This window comes from Ictalurus punctatus, chromosome 9 (assembly GCF_001660625.3).
Source record: "Ictalurus punctatus breed USDA103 chromosome 9, Coco_2.0, whole genome shotgun sequence".
NCBI lineage: Eukaryota > Metazoa > Chordata > Actinopteri > Siluriformes > Ictaluridae > Ictalurus > Ictalurus punctatus.
This window is the reverse complement of record NC_030424.2, coordinates 4,143,262-4,165,655: the sequence shown is the minus strand read 5'-3', so window position 1 is coordinate 4,165,655 and position 22,394 is coordinate 4,143,262. Positions and strand designations below refer to the sequence as shown.

Sequence of the window (22,394 nt, the reverse complement as noted above, 5' to 3'; positions counted from 1 at the left end):
ATTATTATTATTATTATTATTATTATTATTATTATTCACTGAGTGAATAATAAGATTCACACACCAGCAGCTCCAGAAAGAAATGTGGAAATGAGCTAAAACAGCGACAGGATCATTGATTCAGTGAGTTGAACTTGAGAATTGAATCAGTTCTATTCGTGAATGAATCATTCAGACTGGTTTTTGTCAACGGGATTCTCCAATTCATAGAAATGAACCGACTCAAACAAACGACTCACTCATGAATCATTGCAACACTTCTCTCATAAACTCACTCGAGACAATTAAAGCAGATTTATATGATGACATTAAATTTCGATCGATTCCTCACAGAAAGCTGTTGCAAGGCTTCAGAAAGCTTGAATATATACAACAGTGGACTAGTTTTATTGTCGATCGGTGCTTTTCCGTCCTTTTTGAAGCTCAGTGTTCCATTACTATTGCTCGATTGCATGGAAAAACATACATTCTTGGAAATATTGTGTTCCAACTTCCAAGGATAAACAGTGGGGTCGTCATAAGGGGACGCACACATGCACTTTGGCACAGTCTGAGGATGTTCATTATAGCCTGCTTCTTAATATATTATTGTGCAAAGAGGCCATTTAAATACCAAAATCATACAGGAAAAATATAGGGTTCTGCTGGGCCCCCTGTCTGACCAGGGCCCTTAGAATCGTCCTAATCTCCCCCCCATTAAGGTGCCCCTGCAGACCACACCCTTCATTTTGTGTTTTATTTACAGGTGTGCTTCTTTGTCCATTTCTAAGTGATAAAATCTCACACAGTCCTAAATGTTTGGCTTATTTCAGGGTTTAATTTAATATCTACATATAACACACACACATACACACACACACACACGAACATACACACACAATGTGGAAATGAGGCCATTGAAATGCTGATTGTGTTCCTCAGAGACGAGTCAAAGTGAAAGATAAAGTTAAAAAACCCCAGTAAGGATGCCAACAGATCACCACATCACACACACACACACACACACACACACACACACACACACACACATATAAACACACACACACACAGAGCCACAAAGGCTTGTGGTTATACATACATGAATGCCTGCAACATCTATACGTTCTCTTTATTGTGTAATGCTGCATTGTATATAAGACATGCGGTGTAGTTGGATGCTGAGTCGCTCTTGGTTTCGATGCGCTCCTTATTGACTTCATGACTCTAACATGCGAGTCACAACATGAGGACAATCAAATGAATTATTCCAAATTAATATTCGTTAAATCATTAATGCACGCACTTTAATGCTAATGCGCTAAGTTTAAAATCGAGAAATGCTTTCTGACCCAGCACGCCATGTAAAGGACTTAAAGTAAAAGAAGAGCCCTTAAGATGGCTGTAAGAGGAAAAGTCAGCAAATGTGCATCAAATTCAATATATAACAGTACGATTACTCATTTTAAAGTGTAATATTATATTAATTTTATCATCATTTTATTACTCATGAAGTGAGTTTTATTTATTTATGCAAAACAAAAAAATGGATCATGGATCAATTCTCGTGTGTTAAAAATGAGCAATTAATACACGTTTAATTAAAACATGCAGATTAAAGCTCATGCACTGGGGTTAAAATTAGTAAATGCTTTGTTTAAAAAAAATGGTTTACATCATCTGGGTTGCATGTAATTTTGCAGAGGGTGCACATTGAGAAAAGCGTCGTCTTTGTGTGGGCAGAGAAAATAGGACAGTAAGGTCGTGTCTGCATGTTTTTACTGTATAATCATGATCATTATCAGCAGTACAAATCTCACACACAGATCAGATCGACAGATAAATCGCTTCTGAATGTGCAGAAACAAATTCATATCCATTCACATGTACTTAAAAGGCTAGCGTTAACGCAAACAAACATTCACGCCAACGGCTCCTGGTTTTAGTGCAGAAATTCACTGCACTCATTATTTATGCTTGTTTTAGCATTTCATATTCAGAATGTCCATGTTTACTCCTTTAATTTGCGTAGAACAATAAATGCGGAATAAGTGAAGTTAATTTTAAATTCTAGGTTAAACAAAATCAGTTATTTATTTTACACAATGTATAAAGTATATAAGATTCTTTAAGACAGGTTAAAAGTCACATTTTTATAAATGTCCAACTTTTTTTTGCTTTTCATATTTAAGTATATGTTACATTTCTGTTTTTTTTTGCAGGTGGTTCGAGGCGCTGTGATGGAAATGCCGTACGTTTAAATAGACGACAATAATCCGATATTAATCCCATTAAGACGATACTCTGATTAATAAGATACCATGTAAACGGCAATAATCCGACTAAAGTCATACTCGAAGTAAACACAAACAGAATTAAGACGTGTGGAGTTTTCCTGTTTTAGTCACATTATCGACATGTATTAAAGACATGTACACACCTTAATCACACTATTAACGTCGTGTGGGAGTTTTCATCGCATTTTGTGACAGGACACGTACACACATATCAGCGTTTCACTGTCGCAAACAAGAGAGTACGGCTGCGTCCCAAACCACGTACTTACCTGCTATATAGTAGGCGAATACGTGTATGTCAGCTACTATATAGTAGGTAAGTATGCGATTTGGGACACAGCCCACGGCTTCAAGCAGTCGTCTATTTGCACGTGTAGCAAGACAAGTAATTAACTGCACTTGAAGCTTTTGTAAAATTAAAAATAAAAACACCCAAAACTGTATACGGTACCATAACGAAGAGCAACTGTATGTTGATACGAGAAACTCTGGAGGGAACGTCAGACGGCGTGGTGTGGTTACGTAATGATGTGTGCGGTTAATCGATCTGTGTTCTATAACATGTAAAACGGGAACATGAAAGGAGTATTGTAAAAGCGACTCAGTGAATCAGAATATTAATCAGAATATTGTCTTATTCAAAATAAGGTCAATAATTAGATTATTGCTGTCCATGCAAAGCCGATTGAATTGAATGTCATGTGATGTCAGTCCTGAGCATGTGAGAGTTAAACATAAACTATATTGTTATTGAGCCGGTTCATTCTTCATGGCTAATCAAGAAAATCAAAAGAGGAGGAACATTCAAGCACAAATCTGACAATGAACGCTCCAAACCTTGTAAAGTTATATATGTACAGCGAGGAATGTTTAAAAAATTGGATGAACGTGCACGGACAGTGATGAGGCCACACCCCCACCCCCTGCGTGTGGTACTGTATGTCTGAAAGTACAATGTCAGCGTTCTTAAAAAGATATTTGGAAACGAAAGATAGAAATCCATAAAACCCTTAAAGCACACAAGCTAATGAAGTTTCACGGAATGATATTCTGCTTAACATCACAGCAGGGAATTCAGCTGACAAAAGCAGTTTGGGAACCCCTGGTTTACACCACAGCACTACTGATTTCTGGATTTTGATTGGTCAGAAGCTGCTGATTCATATTCCGTGTGCTTATTGCGCTTCATGGGCCACTGGCTTTTTGTGTTCAGTTGCTTCTTAGTCCACTTGAGGGAGTTTTCACACCTATTAGTCCGTTTGTGGAGTCTGAATCACAGCAAAACTGATTCTTTTGAGTCATTTGCTGTATGCTTTGGATTCACACTGCACAGTTTTAAGCTCTGAGGTGTGTGTTGAGTTGAAAACGTCCTGGTGAATATTTTACGCAATACACAAACCTTTACCAAGTGTGTGTAGAAAGCTTAAAAAATCATCCGAGCATGGAAAACAGGGAACAATAAATGATTCGATAATTAAATGAATCATATTTTAGAACATCATGAGCGTTCAGTGTTTATTATCTCTTTTTTCTGTCCAAATGTCCAGAATAGACAGCATTACTGCAGCGCTACAGCTCTGTGGCTCTGTTTGCATCATGTGGCTCAGTTTATCAGATCACATCAACAAAAAATGCTACAACCCAAAGCACATGGCATGGTTGATTCACTTCCTATAGGGGAGTTGATTCAGAATCGATTCGCTTTCTCACCGCAATCAAACTGCACTATAGTTCGATTGGAACTGGGTCAGAACCTTGTTCAGATCCTTCTGACTGTTTTGTTCCACACCCGAGTGTCACCGCTGAGTTCTCGTCTGCCTAAAGAACCGCAGCGAATAGCAAAACACACCAGGGTTCTGTTCAGGGTTCTAAACGCTGCACATGTGGAAGCACCAAAGACCCCCTGCTTTACGAGTTCGCACATCTTTCAGGCCCAGTTGCTTCAGTTGCGTGACAACTTTTGAGGGGTTTTTTCGCTCCCTTTTTTTTTTTCTAAGAAATGCAAAAATCAGCCTAATTTGGTGTGCCTTTCCAATTAAATGATCTGATAACGTAATCCAGGTCAGAGATAGGGCAGATTATCAGATAAAACAACTTTATGTGCTCATTGCTCTCAACTATATAAAGAGGCAGCGCAAACATGAGAAGCATTGAGATTGTAGAAAATCAACTGAGAAGCAGTAACGATGAGCTTAAAACGAATGGTACGTACGCTAACGAGGAATTCTAATCATGATAATAAGTTATTTATAGAGTGTAGCACGCTATCTTCAGATTCAGGAAGATCTAGAGAAGCTTGACAAGAAACAAAACGATTTACAACTGATAATAAAATAGAATCGATACTCAAAACACATGAGTATATTAGATAAAGATGAATATAACCGCTAACCTAATGCAGCAAACTGGTTGTGACATAATATAGGTACTCATTTGCATATGCAAATTGCTCTTCATTGAGAAAATGTTTATGCGATGAGAAGAAATTAGCTGTATATTATATCATCGATAAATCAGTTATTAACTGTCTGTTGTGAAACATTGCCTGGATCTGTTTATATATTGTTTGCATTTAATGCACCGTAATAAGGGTTTTATATGTGATCAGGTTAACTCCGTAATGTCCAGGTTTATTATTCGGTTATTTATCTTAAAGAATAATAAATAAAGCGAGGTGTATAATGAAAACTTTTTTTTGTTGTTGTAATATTCTGTACTACTGCTGGAGCTGCAACATGATTATAGAATTAAATATTAATGGTATATAAACATAAAACCTAGCATGGTTTCTTGGTTTTTCATCATTTACCGTGAAAAAAATGCTCTGTACATTTAGTGGACATGAATTTAGCAGACTTTCCACGGGAACTGTCTCAATCCAAGCATTCATTCCCACAGGCTGTGTTCTCTTGGGGATTTCTGATGCTGAGTCTCACACACGCCACATCCGAACAGACGACGATCTGCGACATCGGCCTGATAATCCCAAAACACTTCCACACTCCGGAGTCAGATATAATGAAAGGAAACAACAACATCAACAACCGCTCGCTGTCTGCCTGGAACTGGATGTGAGTAACATGCGCACTACTAATACTACTATTACTACTATTAATAATAATACTAATAATAATAACTTTATGAATACTTCAAATCCTCCTAATACAACTACTACTAATAATCATTTGGAAGGTTCAATGTCTGTTAGCGCTTTACCTCTGACACTGGAGACTCCTTCCAGGCATGTTATATAAACATTTCCTTACAGAAAACTTCACCATATCAATGATTTTATTTTTTAATCAATAAAGTGAGAGGAATGAGCTGGTAGTATAGAAACGATAACGCATTAGAACGAGCACATTAATATAAACCTGCGCTACTGTCAGAGCTGCCGTTATAGAAAACTAATCAAGACCTTCTGACCAATCACGATCCAGAACTTGACTGGAGGTTAAAACAGAAGAGTTGCTCTGTGAATGCCATGATTTAGAGCACAGTGCTGAATTTTACGTGACGTTTTTTCACGATGTTGCGTTGTTTCTGATCCGGCAGTCCCCACAGCAGCGCCCACAGGATCCCCAGAGTGATATTTGAGGCCGAGTGTGAGTCTCATCACTGCACGTATCCTCACAGCCACCAGCACAGGGAGCTGAACTCAGTGCCGATATACAGCACCATTCTGGTGCTCACGCAGGACTCAACAAACAGGAAGTGCTTCAGTGTGAAGTTCCAGAGAGTCACCGTTGGCTGCACGTGTGTGTGGTCCAAATCATCGCCATGACGCCTTGGAGTCCATGTCAGCCGAACGGTTTTAACACTTCACGAATAAATCGAATAAAACAAGCTTTATTCTAAACATTTTTTTTAGACATTTTTCCAAAGATGTATCAAATATTAATTGTGAAATTGTGTCTAGATGTGATTTGAGCTGATTATTATTTCGCACTGAATAATATATATATATATATATATATATATATATATATATATATATATATATATATATATATATATATATGTATATGAGTTTTAATCAGAGTTTTAATCTATATTGTTGCGTATATACAGTATGTATCTTCACTGATATACACTAATCATTGACACTCTACAGAAAACTATGATAACGTGATGTAAGATAATAGATGCTGGCAATAAGGTTTTATTATGGACTTGATGGACTTCATTGTGAAGATAAAACTGTTTGTGGTCTATAAACAGCAACTGACATTAGCTTCTGCATGAATTATGCAAGATGAAGTCCCTAACTCAGTCTAAGAAATGATATTTTTCAACAGTCAGCTTCATGTGTTTTAATGAAGCGGTTTTGAGTGGCGTCAGTACTGCTAATGACTGTGTATCAGAAAGCAATAATACAACTAATAGAAGTAATAATGTACCTGAAATGAAAACGAAATTTCACTTGTTTTCACTTTCATTGTTTTTGAGGAATTACACAATGTTTAACACAGGGTTTCCGAACACATTTTGGGCAAATGACCCCAAATTGGACATTATTTCTATAATACGATTTTCTGCAACTCCAAACCTTGAGCTTTATATGATTGAGATTTATAATTTATGACTTTTCAATAAATGTTTCTGTACAATTTCAGGTTTGTTTTGTTGACTTTCTGTTGTTCCACTTATTCAGAGTCACTTGATGAAAAAAAAATCTGCCCATTTGTATTGCTGAGCTTCTCTGCTAGTGCAGTGTTTCAGGATAGCAGTAAAGACTAAAATAGCATATGTTTATCTATTAGTGACCCCTAACACAGTTACACAATGTTTAAGATGCTAGCAGAGAGAGAGAGAGAGAGAGAGAGAGAGAGAGAGAGAGAGAGAGAGAGAGAGAGAGAGAGAGATACTGAGTGTGTGTATTTGTGTCTGCGTGTCTGTGTGATTATAGCTAGATTACAGCAAGCGTTAACAAATGTTTGATACATATATTGGAATTGATATTTGAACTTGTTTCATCTTGGGCACTGGTCTCTCTCTCTGGATAAACATGGTCTAGACTGCGTTTAGAAAAATATTGTTTGTGTTTTATTTCCTCATGCACAAAATTTGACAGGAACTAACTCTACGGCCTAATCACTGATGCATGGATGAATGAATGAAGCTAACTAGCTTAAATGTAGGCCTTTTTCATTGGACTCGCTTTCATTTGGACTCAATATTGACTTGACTTTGACTCCCTCAAGGCTCATAGCTAATGTCATAGCTAACAATAATACTGAATGAAGGAGGCCAGTGATACCTAGTCTGAGTCACTGATCTACTCATTTGCCGATGAGCTGGAAATATAACCCAAGATAACTCTGTATTACACTTAATGGTACTCAGTGAAGCTTCAGAAAATGATTCGTCATTTCAAAAGATACACAACTGAAAAGAACTGACCGTCTGTCACAATAGTTCCAAGGGCTCTTACACCTCTGAAGTTTGAGAAGCTCTGCTATAGAGTGTTGATATGAGATTCATGTATTGAAATGTTTTCTCTGAGCAGAAATGATGATTATGATGCTGAATTTGTTCACGGATAATTTTTATTTTAAATAAAATGGTACTGAAGCTGTTTTATAGTTCGTGTCTAAAAATGACAGAGTTTAATAGCCTACAAATTAAAAGCTTTTAAAGAATAAATTCACATCTAATATTTTGTGCTGTTTTTTCCCCCATGACAAACAAACAAATAAACCATACAGTGCATCAAAGAGAGTGAATAAGTACACAGGGAAGCTTCATATTATATTACATATGACATACGTAAATATGTCAAATAAAAATAAATATGAATTAATGAAATTATTATTTAGAATAAACAGTTATAACAGTGTTACAATAGCAAGGAGACAATTAAAATTTAGTGTTACACTCTAAGTGTTAATATTATTCCTAATTTTTTTTTTTTTTTTTACAGGATTTTAATCAGATTCTCCATTTGTTTTAGACACAGAGATATTGGAAATTAAAATAATAATAATAATAATAATAATAATAATAATAATAATAATAATAATAATAAATAACTTGTGTAAAAAAAAACCCAATACAGAATCTCCAGAAATAACAGAAAATACATTTCACTGTACTTTTATACTTTTCATTTACTGAAGAAAAAAAGAGAAAGTCATATGGAAGAAAAAAGTCCAAAATACACAGATTAAACAAACTGTTTTACTTTCCTTTTTTAACACATCAGAAATCTTTAATAATCAACTTATAAATACTTTTAAAATTTTATATATATATATTTTGAAAACAATATTTTTTAGTTTTGTTAGGTCAACGACTCCATGAATTTCTTTATTCTCTCTTCTCTCTTTCTCTATTCTTTCTTTCTTTTTTCTTTTCATGTCTTTTTTCTTTTCTTGTCTTGTCTTTCCGCTCTTCCTCATTTGTCCACCAGGTGTCAATAATGAGCGCAGTTTCCGAAAAGCTTCCAGTAATTAAAGCTTTTTTTTTTTTTTTTTAACCCGTCATCTCATTAAAAGCTTCCCTTGGACCATACCATTTTCGGTTCTCTCACACATTTCTTAAAAGCTTTTAAAATCCTCGAATTGCTTTCAAACGCTTCCACACGTCACCCTGCAGCGCCGCCCGCTGGATTAGCGTTTATAAACAAAGCTCGTGTTTCAGTTGGAGCTGTTTCCACCAACTGACGAGTTTTTCCCTCTAATCATATCCCGACAACTTCCGCTTTATTCAACCCTCAGCTGTCGAACAATCTTCCTCAGCAGTCCAATCCGCGGACTCACTTTAGCACTATTATCCAATCCGAGCAAAGGAGGCGGGATTTGTCGGAATACGGGTTGATAAAAAAAACTACACAGCTCTGGTCTGCATGTCAACTAGTTAGCTTGTTAGCACCTTCCCCACCCAGGCGTTCTATTATTTCAAAACTTTCTTCATTTTATGGGAGATATTTTTGCTGTCAGATTTGAGTTAAAGTGAGATTTGCTGCGTTTAGTCTACTTGTATACTAGTTTGTTATCTGCGGCCGGTTTACTTTTGGATTAGCTTTTGATACCAGAGATAGTTTAGCTGGCTACCTAGCTAGCTAGCGAGGTAAATAATGTTATTATTTTATAACTAACGTTTTTGGTTTCGGTTACTATTTAGATGTTATTTGGAATTCAGATAATCGTGTTTAATGATGTTTGGTGATGTGTAGCGACGCAGTATCTCTCTGTCGAGATTAGTAGCTGTTGTTAGTTGTATCCGAAATGGCGCCTTGGTGATTATGTAGTGCACTACATAGGGCACAGACGCCATTATTCTACACCCTATGTAGTGCACGTGCATAGACACTTAATAGCCATTGGAAACACAGCCCGTGTAAATGAGCCTCTATAATCCAGTCAGTGAGGCACTGAGAGGGTACAGGAGTGTGTGCGCGCAGTGTAGAAGTGAAATAAACCTGTGTGTGTATTGTTGTAGAGTAAAGAGAGGCAGTGTAAATGGGGAACAGCGCTCTCAAAGCTCACCTGGAGACCTCACAAAAAACCGGAGTGTTTCAGTTAAGGGGTAAAAACCTGCAGGAGGTAAACAAACAAACAAACAACACAGTACTCAGATTGTTACACACTGCAGTCAAAATAATAGACATCACATTGAACCCCACCAGCTGATTTTCGTAAGGTTTTTTTCTTCTGTAACTTTTTTAAGAGTCTACGTTTATTTATGGAAATGAGCTTTAATCTAAATATTTAAATATGTGTACATTTTCATATGTAATCAAACTAACAAGTCTTTGGTTTGGTTGCTAGAATTAAAATGTTAATTTCACTGTAACGCTCAAGAGAAACACCTTTACAGAAAAGTTTAATGGATAATCAAATTATTTAGTAAAAAAAATTCTCAGTATAAAATTTCTCAGAACGAAATCGAATAAAAATCCAACACTATTTGGGAAATCTCTCTGTATTACGCTTATAATTAACGTAAAAGTTAAAGAGTGCATCTAGACACGGAGGTTTAAATGCAACTTTTTCATTTTAAGGAAAAAATGGTTTAAAAATACAGACTGAAAATACACACTCTTGTTAGTGTGGTTTATGAGATAAGGTTTATGTCGTTGATGTGTGTATTATGACAATATATAAACTGGCATAGAGGAATTGAGCTTTTCAGGGACCACTTGACGTGATTGTGAAGTGGGTGAGACTTAATGTCTTCTTCTGACTTGTTGATTTTCAGAAAATGTCAGGACTGGACAAAAACAGAATATAAACTTTTTCTGTTGAGACTTTTCTGCATTTAGATTAGTTATAGTGATTTAGATGAATATCCTCTTGCCAAAAGAAGACTTAATAGAGTAAACTTCAACACCAGATGTTTTGAGATTTCCCCTCACCCTTTGTCATGGTTTATTGTAAAACCGCGTTCTCTCCGGTCCAGAATATCTGTGCTTGTACAGAGTTGACTCTTATGTGTAGTGTGTTGTAGCTGTGTGTTGCGTGACTGTAAGAACAGGTTGTTATACACTTGTGTATTTCCTGTGTCTGGTGATGTGCAGTTTCCAGAGGAGTTACAGCGGCTCAGTGGGAATCTGCGCACTGTCGACTTGTCTAACAACAGGATCGAGACGCTGCCCGCGTTTATAGGAAACTTCCAGCAGCTGAAGAGTCTGACCATCAGCAACAACCGTCTGAGTGAGAACCTGTTCCTTTATTACACCTTAATAACAATAACATCAGCAACAACCGCCTGAGTTTACTAAAAGCACTGCTAAGTGTGTGTGTGTGTCTGTGCGCGTGTGTGTGTGAACACAGCCAGTCTCCCTGCTGAGATGGGGAAACTGAGTAAGTTGGAGACGTTGGTGTTAAACGGTAATCAGCTCGCTCAGCTCCCCACCTCGTTCTCTCAGCTGAAAGCTCTGCGCACGCTCAGTCTCTCGGCCAATCAGTTCAGGGAATTTCCCAGCTTCCTCGGCTCCCTGCGTCATCTCGACGTCCTGGACCTGTCCAAGAACCGCATACAGGCCGTTCCTGCCGAGGTGTCCGAGCTGCAAGCCATCGAGATCAACCTCAACCAGAACCAGGTCCATGAGCTCACTTTATTACTGATATCTGATATTACCAAGACTGCCTTTCGGGGGTTTGGCCGTTGGAAAAATATTTGTATTTACTATATTTAATATTAATAACGAATAACATTACTACTTCTTCATCTAGCCGTCTGCGTTAGCGGACGTTAGGTGCTCAGTAGTGACGGACGGACGCTGATGTGTTTCAGATCTCGGCTCTGTCTCCGGAAGTTTCTCGCTGCCCAAGACTGAAGGTGCTCAGGTTGGAGGAGAACTGTCTGGAACTCTCCTCCATCCCCTCCACCATCCTCTCACAGTCCAGTGTGGCTCTGCTGTCCGTCGAGGGAAACCTGTTCGAGGTGAAGATGCTGCGCGACCTCGACGGATATGACCAGGTACACACACACACACACACACACACACACACACACACACACACACACACACACACTGTGCACTATCAGGATGATTGGTTGGTCTTTATCTCTGATGTCATTGTGCTTTTATGAGGTGAATATTACAGAATTAAAGTCCTGCGGGGATGAACAATTTTTCCATCATTATTTTCTGGAATATTGTTCAAGCTCTACTCTTAATAAAAAATAATAATACATTTTATTCATGTAGCATTTTTCATATATTTAAATGATAAAAAAAACAGAAAAATGATAAAAATGCAACAAATAATAGCATTGACAGAAAAAAACATAATAAGAACATAAAATATCTATATATAAAATAGAATAAAATGACATTATAGTACAATAAGTAACTATGTTGTCTTTTTAATCAGTGATAAACGGAAACTCGTGTTCCAGGTCTGTTTTATATAAAAAACAAATGCTGCTTCATCACTTTTTAAAATGTTTACATGTGGAATATGGAGAAGGCTAACACACCCGATAATCTGATCACTTAAGTAGTTTTTCAAGTTAATAATGATTTTTTGCACCTTTAGGCTGCCACCCTTTAGGCCACGCCCACAGACTCGTCTCTCGCTGAGGCGCTGACTGTAAACACTGAAGGTTTGAAAGGAAAACAGGGCTGATGTGGGTTTATTTTTTAAACAAAAAGCTAAATCTGGACTGAATTTTTCCAAAATAATAGCAAAGAGGATAAACAGGAACGCGTTCAGGACGAGCCTGGAGTCAGAACACTTCATGTCTTTATTATTATTATTATTATTATTGTTATTATTATTATTAATCAATTAATTAATTAAAATCAATGTCTGCGCTGATAATCCGTTCCGTTTTGTGCACAATATTCTCTCTGCTCTCAGACGATAGAGTTTATTGAAAAATGTTTTATACATTCCAGAGAGACACCTAGATAAAACTAGCATGTTTAATAAATCAGTTTAAATACACACAGTGTAGAATGCATAGGTGCAGAATCAGTGTGGCAACTGTGGGCTGTTTTTTGGTTTGTTTTTTCCCAGGAGGACAGATTTATTTGAGATTAAGTATGAGCTTTATGGATTTTTATTTCAGACACATTTTACATCAGTCATATAATTGTGTTCTTACTGATGAATAAATCTACACACATCAGTTAATATAACATGCGATTAAAGGTTAGGCATTTATTGTGTTATAAAAATGAAAGAAATTATTTTATATCAGCGAAATAGAGGAAATTTCTTAATCTTGTGTACATAATTTTGCCACATAAACACACAAAAGTCCAGATGAAATGTGCTACAGATCTGTATTTAAATAATTCCCTGTCCTTCACCTAAAACACCATTCAGCTGTGTGACTCTGCTGCCACCTGTTGGTCACAGTGAAGTACTGCAGAAATTAAGTACATTATATACACTGAATAGAACGTGTAATAAACTAACATTTACACACACTTCATTATTAATGATGTTAATGATGAACTCCTGCACTGTATATACTGTTTACATTAACATTTACCTTTACTGCATTTAACACACGCTGTATGAGGACTATAAATGAGCTAAAGCCTGGAAATGTGTTTTAAATTTAAATATATAAAATCATAAATCTTCTCATTTACAGTGTTTGTGTAGTACTGAATCAGTCCCAGTGATGTATTGAAAAACACCGATCACTGTTACACCAGGATGAAATGTGTTTATTGATCACTGATTTTTTTTTTCTTCTTTTCACAGTACATGGAGCGCTTCACGGCAACGAAGAAGAAATTTGCATAAAGGACAAAAAAAACAACAAATAAATGGGTAACCAGGAGCACGGCAGAAAAGTAGAGAAAAATATTTCAATGAAGGTTAAAACTCCAGTGCTGAGTTCCTGCTGTACGGAAAACTTCAGTGAGGAACCAGGAAACCAGCCTGTGTCTGGAAGCGTATAACACACTACGGTATAACCTGAAGGTGTCATTACGATTACAACATACGGTTCTTCTCTTTTACTCTCATATTAACAGCAGTGTGAAGACAACGAGTGTTAAAAACTAAAGGCTCCAATCCTGCACTAACACACTTTAACGTCTTTACACACTCTGAAATAGAGGTGATAAATTCTCAGCTATCATTACATGTCTCTCGCTCTCTCTCTCTCTGCATGTTTATTGGTTTACACAGTCCACGTGACACACTTAAAACTCCAATACTCACGATATAAAACCACCACATATGTATTTTGAAAAAGATAAATTTCACTGACTGTTAAACCTAAATGTATGCATCAGAAAGTTGCAAAAGTATACGTACACCTCTTATTAACGTCTTATTCATACTAATACTGCGTCTTCTCCTACCGTTGAAAGCATGTGTGTTTACGCTTCACGGTTTACCCCGTCTTCAACAAGCCGCGTGTCAACACTACACTATACAATATATGCAAAAACATCCACCGCAAAAAATATTGGCGCCCCCTCCCCGTGTCTGGCTCAGACCCCATTTTTCTTATTTTGCACACTGTAAAGAAGGACATCCCGTAATCTTTTGACTGTGAGAGCGGACATGACGGTGACCATGATGAGAAAATGAAAAATCAGCACAGGTCTGAACAGTAATGTGCTCAAATGTGTCATATGTAATATAAAAAAAATAATAAATGCATATATAAAGAAACGGGTTTAATGATGTTCGGCTCATGAGTTAATGGTCCTAATGGCTGTGTACACACACACACACGCATACACGACAAAGGGTATCTGATTATAAACTCAAACACATTTTAAACCAAACACTTTTAAAAAATGAAAAGACATTTTTTAAAAGCAGAATTAAGGCTGATCTGCGTCAACAAGGGTTTAAAAGAGTTGCACACAAACGTGCCCACTTTAAATTCTGATATTATTTAGAGAGTTAATGAAGGCTGTGTGTATAACGACCTATGAATACATTATGCATATAGCATAATGTACATTATAGCATGACTGTTCATAGTTCATTACAATAATCACTGAGTGAATGAAGGAAATTGACACAGCTGTGAATGTAAAGCCCAGTTCACACCTGGACGATTTCCTCCGTGTTGTTTTGTGTTCACACCCAGGTGTTAAACACGAGCGACGCGCTGAATGAAGTGTAAATTCACTCTCTGACAGCAGGTGGCGCTTATTGAAACGCAGAAATACTCCGGTACACAAGGTGGCGCTGCACAACTTTCCGTTTCTGACACCCGCTTATCACTGACAAGAAGAAGAGAGAGTGTTTACGTCTTTAAGCCGTTCACACACTTTCTGCGAACGTGGTGTCCTGACTTAGATGATCATTTTAATTTGATAAACTGAATATTCTGTTTGTGTAATTGGTGTCATTTATTATGTTAATGTCATCATGCTGTTTAGCTTGCTATGTAATAAGTGTACAACAATATATAGTGGTAACCGGAAACGTTATCTATGTAAAGGGTACTGGAGTTTTCTTTTCTTAATTCTAAAGACAAACTGCCATAACTAGTTCTGAATGGATAACTACAATATGGCCACAACTCAGACATTAGTTCCATATCTCTCGTTGCCAAGCTAGCACACCTCAGCATTATGCTGAGCCTTATATTTGTAAAATCACTTTGTTGTCCTTAGCCCAAATGTAGTGTAAAGGAACGAAATGCTGTGCGACTTTCCTCACTTTCAATCGCATTTATAACAGTCCGTCACAACGTGAGGGTTCACAACGAACTCGGCGGGAGGATACGCAAGTGAATGTAACGTTAATGGTCAAGAACTGGAACTGAGGTTAGCCTAGCCTACTTCGTGGTTGTGGAAATATCAAAAGTTAACTGACGTTCTTAAGAACAAACCAAGCCATGGTATGATGCCTTCTATACTAACCTAAGGTTACCTACTATTTAGTTACTTACTGTCTGAAAAAAAGCTCGTATGTTCTGCTGCACTTTTCTACGCTTGGCTGCTGTCTCCATTTCTTACAGACTGAGCTGCTAAAATATATCAACGAACTTGCATTATTGTATAATGAGTATGGGCGCAACCAAGTGTACAATTGGAGGGGGGGCACACACCTATTTTCCTTAACAAACGGAAATATATTAAAAAGAAATAGACATGAATAAATAGAATAGATAAACAAAAATACAGCTCCGTTGGCAGGGTTCATTAAAGGGGGACATACAGAAAATATTTTGTACTGTATATTGGGGGGACAGATTGGTATTTGGTATTTCCTCAACATTGCCCCCCCCCCCCCCCCCCCCAAGAATGCGTGGTTACGCCCATGATAAATGCACTTTAATATAGTATTTAGTGTGTAATTCTGAATGTGGTGAAAGGACACCTTGATTATGTGTGTAGGCAGAAGGATTTATTAGCAGTGAGCATTTTATGTCGGGTCACTTAGACACTCACTAAAATGGTGGGTGCTGGCTTCTCCTTTTTTTTTGACTTCTTCGTCTGTAAAGACAGTTTTGTACTTGAGCGTCATCAGGTCGTAGTTTTATGTAACTTCAGTGGCTCCGGGCACGTGAACAAAAGCTCTAATCTCATTGGTTGAAAAGTTTTTAATGCTGCGCGTCAAAAAAAAAACAAAAAACACGAACCCCTCGATAATTAAAAGTATTTGACGCTTTGATGCCACGTGTTTTACCCGTGTGTGTGTGTGTGTGTGAACTCTCTCACTGACAGACACTGGGGCGTTAAACCGACCGTTTTTAACGCTGCGAAAATCCTCCCTGTGTGAACAGGGTTTAAAGCTGTCATTGCTAGTAAATCTTTTATCCACTAGAGGGCGATCTGTCTAGTCCCCCAGCGATACTATTGAGCTAACTACCTTTATGAATCCTCGCTGGCTGCGACGGTTACAAGAGTTGTCAGTGATTGAGTGCTCCAGTAGTAAACAACAACAAAACAATGGACTGGTGGCTTGCAAAAATGAAGAATACCAGCGATTGTACAACAGTTGAACTGACTGAAAAACAAGTCTATATGTCTTCACCCCACCGATGGTGATGAGCATTCCATGTCAGCAGGGCGTTCCACACAGAAGAGGATAGCTGCAAAAACCAAAGTCCTGGGTTCCATCAAAACGTCAGACGTACGATGAACAGTACATAAAATACACTAAATAACAAACCACGTCCACAGCGTATTGTTTATTGAGGTGCTCGCAAATGAACAGGTTTGAAACCTGTGAAACTGATAAAACTCTTGCAAACCAAACAGACGTTCAAAGATAAGGTTTGACAAACCAAAAACAAACCACAGTGACAGTCAAAGCACTTACTGCTTCATGAGATGGCATATTTTTAGTTGCCAAAAAACCAATAAAAGCTTCACAGAATTGCAGAGCCTCATCCATCCATCAGCAGAACTATGTTTAGGGATAAATAACATGTTTCCAACCTTGGATGAAGGTAGATTAGACAAACAGAGGGAGGCGTTTAAAATAAAAGTTTTTTTTTTCTTAAAAAGTTGAAACCCTTGTCCTACTCTAAAAAACATTCAGGGGGAAAAACTTCCCTGTGAGAAATTACTAGAAAATGTCTTCCTCCTAAAGTCTGCTTCTGGAAATTTACAGGAATTGAAACTGCTGTAAGATTCAAACGAATCACGAACTAAAATGTGAATTGTGTGTTTTAGTGTTGAATCCGGTCCGATTCAGGTGTATTAAAGGAAGATGGTGTCATGATCCATCAGGACTTCACCTCACAGAGCCTGCTGACTTTTTTGAGCTGATTTTATTTTCTAGAAGGATAAAAGAAGTTCTAGAGTCTGGCTGATGAATGTGCACAGATTAATATGTTTATTTTTCATGCTGTTTTTATTACACACTTTATTTTGACTCTGCTTTCTGTGTTATAACACTGAGGGTGTAAATATAAGATGTTGTGTTTATTGGACAGCATGAGCGTGGTACTGGCCCATCCGGCTCTGTCCTCTCGCTTTTACTCTGTAAAAACCACGAGATAACGGAACACTCGGTTTACTGTGATATGAAACTTTAATCGTGGCACATGGCTATAACGGACATGTAAACATTGTTCTCTCTCTCTCTCTCACACACACACACAGGTACGAGTAACACTGATCCATCAGGCAGCAGTCGGAGCGGAGTGTATTTACAGAAAACATGTAGAAAACTTTCAACAAAAAATATGATCACCTCAGAAAAATAACATCTGTAATAATGAAAACAAGGAGCGTCACACCGTCATACACACACACTCAGGTTGTGGAACAGTGTTGCGGAACACGGCGTGGTTCTCCGGGTTCTCTCAGGCGTGTTTGATGGTGTATTTGCCTTTCTGCAGCTGCGAGATGTAGAGCTTCGACTTGCTGCCGTCCGAGCGCTTAAACCAAACTTCATCATGATTTATAGTCGTTATTATAGCACTGTGGGAGAGAGACAGGAGAAAGGGAGGGACAGACAGGAGAAAGGGAGGGACAGACAGGTAAGAGAGAGAGAGACAGGCGAGAGAGAGAGACAGGAGAAAGGGAGGGACAGACAGGCAAGAGAGAGAGAGAGACAGGAGAAAGGGAGGGACAGACAGGAGAAAGGGAGGGACAGACAGGTAAGAGAGAGAGAGACAGGCGAGAGAGAGAGACAGGAGAAAGGGAGGGACAGACAGGCAAGAGAGAGAGAGAGACAGGAGAAAGGGAGGGACAGACAGGTGAGAGACAGGAGAAAGGGAGGGACGTTGTCATGGTTACAGTAACATCAGAGAATCATCCACCACCCGCCCCAGTAAATAAACAGAGACAAGATGTGAATGTGTTTGTGTGTTATTCAAACACACACACACACACACACACACACACACACACTACAGATGAGTGTGAGAGTAAATCAGAGTGGCACCTGGTGGGAAATTCATCCTTCTTGTCTATACAGATGCTTTGTCCTCGACTGTACCATTCTCCATCGTACAGCAGCCGTCCGTCCTCCGAGCGAGCGCTGTGCTGCTGCTGCTGCTGCTTCTCACTTTTAGACGAACAAACTGTGAAACACACGCAACAAAGATGAGGCGTTTACTGCCCGAGTCTCTCGATATTCAATCAGGAAATGCACAGCGGCTCATAGGTGAAGCCGACACTCACGCTGGGGGTGAACACCGGAAAAAATAATAACAAAAAAAGTCATTCATTCAAAAGGTTTTTTTAAATGTAGAAATTTAGAAACTGGACGGCATCAGATGATTCTTGTGATGTACACAATGCATTTTTGTCTAATAATAATAATAATAATAATAATAATAATAATAATAATGAGAAGGAGAAACTGTCTCTTTTTTTTTTTTAAATATGTACATACATACTTTTTTAAGTATGTATCATTTGACAACGAAACAAACTTGGAACACTAAATAATTATTTTTAAAAAATTGGGGAATGTAAAGACTTTACCATCAGGTTTGACTCTGTGAGGTCCCAAAGTGGCCATGGCCTGAAAATATACCATTTTTTATAAAAACCCGAAGTGATAATGTGCTCATCTTTAATATAAAAGTCATATTTAATATAAAAATAAGGAGTGTGAGATTATTTCTGAACCTTTCTGATGGCGGTCCAGTCCTCCAGAATGTCCAGATCGTGCAGCATGTAAACGATATACGGCCGTGTGCAGGTTAAGGAAGATCATATAGTCTTATACACTTATATATTATATTATATATACAGTGTAAGCTATCAATTCGGTGTATATCTAAATAATTAAATATAGAGAATATAAATGAGAGGTGAAGGATATCAGACACCACCACAGGTTTTTTCTTCTTGTCTGGACTGAAGGGATCTTTCTTCTTGTTTTTTCTTGACTGCAGTTCATCGTTCCACAGCTCTGCAAACAAACAGGAAGTTACATCACTCAATAATAATGATGATGGTGATGATGATGATGATGAAGATGTACCTGAGGTGATGTCTATACTGTGTCGGTCCTCCTCCAGGCGTCTGATTTTTTCCTCCAGTTCAGTCTGAACCGTGTCGAACAGCAGAAGCTTCTCACTCTACAACACACACAGAATTGTGTTTTGTGTTAATTTGTCATAAATGAGTGACTGTGTGTGTGTGTGTGTGAGAGAGCTGTTCACCTCCCAGTGCTGAAATGCTGCCTGAGTCTCACAGTCATATTTATGTTTCACTGACTCCAAACACAGCTCTCTGTAGATACCTACACACACACACACACAGATATATTCTTCATCATCATTATTAATTAATCATCGTAAAACACTTCACACAAATCCAACACATTAATATGTAAATGTATCAGTGTGTGAGCAGTGTGTGTTACCGGCGACTTTAGTTCTGATCTGCATGTTCTCCTGCAGGTTGGCGAGAGGTTCCAGGTACTCGGGCGCTTTTCCTGAGATCACTTCCTGGAGTTTAGCATCAACCTGACTCAACCTCTCCTTATACAGCCTGAAACACATACACACACACACACACACACACACACACACACACACACACACGATCCCACTCTGTCAGCTGTGTTAATAAAACTCTGTGTATCATTAGGGGCGGAGCAGACGTTAGAGGAAGTGGACAACGGATTGGAACGAGGCTTCAGAATGGAATACGTACTGATCCTTCAGGTCTGTAAACTGTTTCTCCAGGTTCGTCATCTCATCCAGACATTCCAGCCGTCTCCTCTCACAGTCCTCATCGTCCATCTCTACACACAGACAGAGTTTAACACTGTATACTCATCACAGCAGCTTTACAGAGAAAATGTGAATTGTCTTAATGTTGGAACAGTGACTAAGTATGAATGATTATTTATATTTGAGTTACTTAAAGGGACAGTTCACCCAAAAATCTACATTCTGTTTTCGATTACTCCCCTACATGTCGTTCCAAACCCATCAGACTTTCATTCATTTCAGAACACAAAGGAAGACATTTTTAATGAAACCTGGGAGATTTCTGCCTCTCCGTTTACTGTCCAGTACCCAAAACTTTCAAGCTCCACCAAGTTCACAGAGCGTTCGTATTGGTTCAGGAAATTGGGAATAGACCACTGGAGTCACATGGGTTACTTTTACCATGCCTTTATGAACTTTGTGGAGCCTGAACATTTAGTTATTGGACTGTAAACTGAGGGAAAAAGTCCGCATTTTGCACCAAATCAATAATGCCAAAATCACAACATCCTTAATTACATATATATACACACGCTAAACTACAAGGTGCCAGGACTTCTGCACACTACTCTATGAAGGTAGATTTCTTGTGTGTGTGTGTGTGTGTGTGTGTATGTATGTATGTGTGTGTGTGTGTGTGTATGTATGTATGTGTGTGTGTGTGTTACCGGAGCTCTCTCCATCCTCAGACCCGGATGAAGTGTCGGTGTCCTCCTCCTCTGAGCTGCTGCCCTCCTGCTCTCCGTAATCCACCTCCATCTCCTCCTGAGCCTCCTTCTTCTCCTTCGAGTGAACGGGCATCTTACGCACGCACACGCGCACACGCACACACACACCTGAAATACACACACATCACACTTTCCTTTTTCTCCTTCGAGTGAACCGGCATCATACACACACTTACTTACTTACTTACTTACTTACACACACACACACACACACACACACACACACACACACACTCAGTCAGTCAGTCAGTCAGTCAGTCAGTCACCTGAAACACACACCACACTCCTTCTTCTCCTTCGAGTGAACCGGCATCTTACACACTTATATATATATATATATATATATATATATATATATATATATATATATATATATATATATATATACACACACACACACCTGCGCGCACGCGCGCGCACTACACACAGATCATAGTTGCTGATGTTTACACACCGCTAGCTTTAAGTCGCTAAACAGTTAGCCACCTGCCTGTTTTAAAGCTGGCGACGGTCCAGAAGCTCACTCTTCTCACTTCTTTCTTTCTTACACAGAATAAAACATTACAATTCACTTATAAAGCGGAAACTTGATGAAATAATCTCTAATTGCCGGAAGTTTATCTCATCATCCGCTGGATTTACTGCTAGCTAAACTCCAATGTTTGGCTAAAATTGCTTCACTGGCTTCTAGCCGAAGGTCTGACCTGTGTACTGGCGCCCTCTGGGGGATTATGGGAAATGTAGTTTTTAAATATCGTATTGTTTGTACCGAACAGTACCGTCTTGGCTGATACAAAACTACATTTCCCAATAACATCCCGAGCCATGACCGTGATGTTTACAATCACTTGTACTAGACCCAATTAACAGAACGACGAAAAGTTGAACGCCATTTTAAAAGAAAAAAATGTAAACAATTTAAAGATTTAAACAAATAAAATGTTACACTTGAATAAAAATAGCTAGAACACGAATTTGGTATTGAATATATACTTTTATATTATATGAACACGTACATTTTAAAATGTAAATACATTTAATGTATTTAAAACTAATAGTCATTGAGTGTTTTTTTTTTTTAACAGACTAATGCTTTCAGGGTTTTTTTTTCTATTTTAAACTTGTACTTTTACTTAACAATCTTATTAAAAGTATGACATGTAATGTCTTTCGTAAATAATAATAATAATGAATAATTTATTATTATTTTATAATTATAATACATTACAAAATATAATACAGTAATAATACTTGTGTTTTATGTGTTCTTAACTATGTACAACACTTTGGTCAACAAAAAGGAAATGTACTTACTTAATTCATG

At 38.0% G+C, this 22,394-nt stretch overlaps 3 protein-coding genes across 4 annotated transcripts; 2 read left to right on the top strand and 1 right to left on the bottom strand.

Moving 5' to 3' along the window:
* The first annotated feature begins 5,180 nt into the window (after positions 1-5,180).
* Positions 5,181-6,225, top strand: il17a/f2 (interleukin 17a/f2). Its single transcript, XM_017475825.3, has 2 exons — positions 5,181-5,344; positions 5,829-6,225. Exons 1-2 carry the CDS (start codon positions 5,196-5,198, stop codon positions 6,055-6,057), a joined length of 378 nt encoding a protein of 125 aa, XP_017331314.2. The 5' UTR covers positions 5,181-5,195; the 3' UTR covers positions 6,058-6,225.
* A 2,729-nt stretch (positions 6,226-8,954) lies between these two features.
* Positions 8,955-14,381, top strand: lrrc57 (leucine rich repeat containing 57). Its single transcript, XM_017475823.3, has 6 exons — positions 8,955-9,344; positions 9,717-9,820; positions 10,795-10,930; positions 11,051-11,319; positions 11,514-11,699; positions 13,445-14,381. Exons 2-6 carry the CDS (start codon positions 9,737-9,739, stop codon positions 13,484-13,486), a joined length of 717 nt encoding a protein of 238 aa, XP_017331312.1. The 5' UTR covers positions 8,955-9,344; positions 9,717-9,736; the 3' UTR covers positions 13,487-14,381.
* A 3,096-nt stretch (positions 14,382-17,477) lies between these two features.
* On the bottom strand, positions 17,478-21,791 carry brms1la (BRMS1 like transcriptional repressor a). Of its 2 annotated transcripts, XM_047157417.2 has the most exons (11): positions 21,561-21,791; positions 21,011-21,178; positions 20,284-20,374; positions 19,991-20,118; positions 19,788-19,867; positions 19,607-19,703; positions 19,445-19,534; positions 19,249-19,313; positions 19,102-19,141; positions 18,557-18,695; positions 17,478-18,090 (listed from the first exon to the last, which is right to left on the bottom strand). In XM_047157417.2, the coding sequence occupies exons 2-11, from the start codon at positions 21,141-21,143 to the stop codon at positions 17,973-17,975; spliced, it is 981 nt and encodes a 326-aa protein (XP_047013373.1). In that variant the 5' UTR covers positions 21,144-21,178; positions 21,561-21,791; the 3' UTR covers positions 17,478-17,972.
* Positions 21,792-22,394: the final 603 nt, after the last annotated feature.

Bases quoted from the DNA above. Each gene is read 5' to 3' on its own strand.
- il17a/f2 (XM_017475825.3), top strand. From the start codon at position 5,196: ATGCTGAGTCTCACACACGCCACATCCGAACAGACGACGATCTGCGAC. The intron at 5,345-5,828 runs GTGAGTAACATG...CTGATCCGGCAG, and splicing joins CTGTCTGCCTGGAACTGGAT to TCCCCACAGCAGCGCCCACA.
- lrrc57 (XM_017475823.3), top strand. From the start codon at position 9,737: ATGGGGAACAGCGCTCTCAAAGCTCACCTGGAGACCTCACAAAAAACC. The intron at 9,821-10,794 runs GTAAACAAACAA...GGTGATGTGCAG, and splicing joins GGGGTAAAAACCTGCAGGAG to TTTCCAGAGGAGTTACAGCG. The intron at 11,700-13,444 runs GTACACACACAC...TTCTTTTCACAG, and splicing joins ACCTCGACGGATATGACCAG to TACATGGAGCGCTTCACGGC.
- brms1la (XM_047157417.2), bottom strand. From the start codon at position 21,143: ATGCCCGTTCACTCGAAGGAGAAGAAGGAGGCTCAGGAGGAGATGGAG. The intron at 19,868-19,990 runs GTAACACACACT...GTGTGTGTGTAG, and splicing joins GATCAGAACTAAAGTCGCCG to GTATCTACAGAGAGCTGTGT. The intron at 18,091-18,556 runs GTGCCACTCTGA...TCTCTCCCACAG, and splicing joins AAGGATGAATTTCCCACCAG to TGCTATAATAACGACTATAA.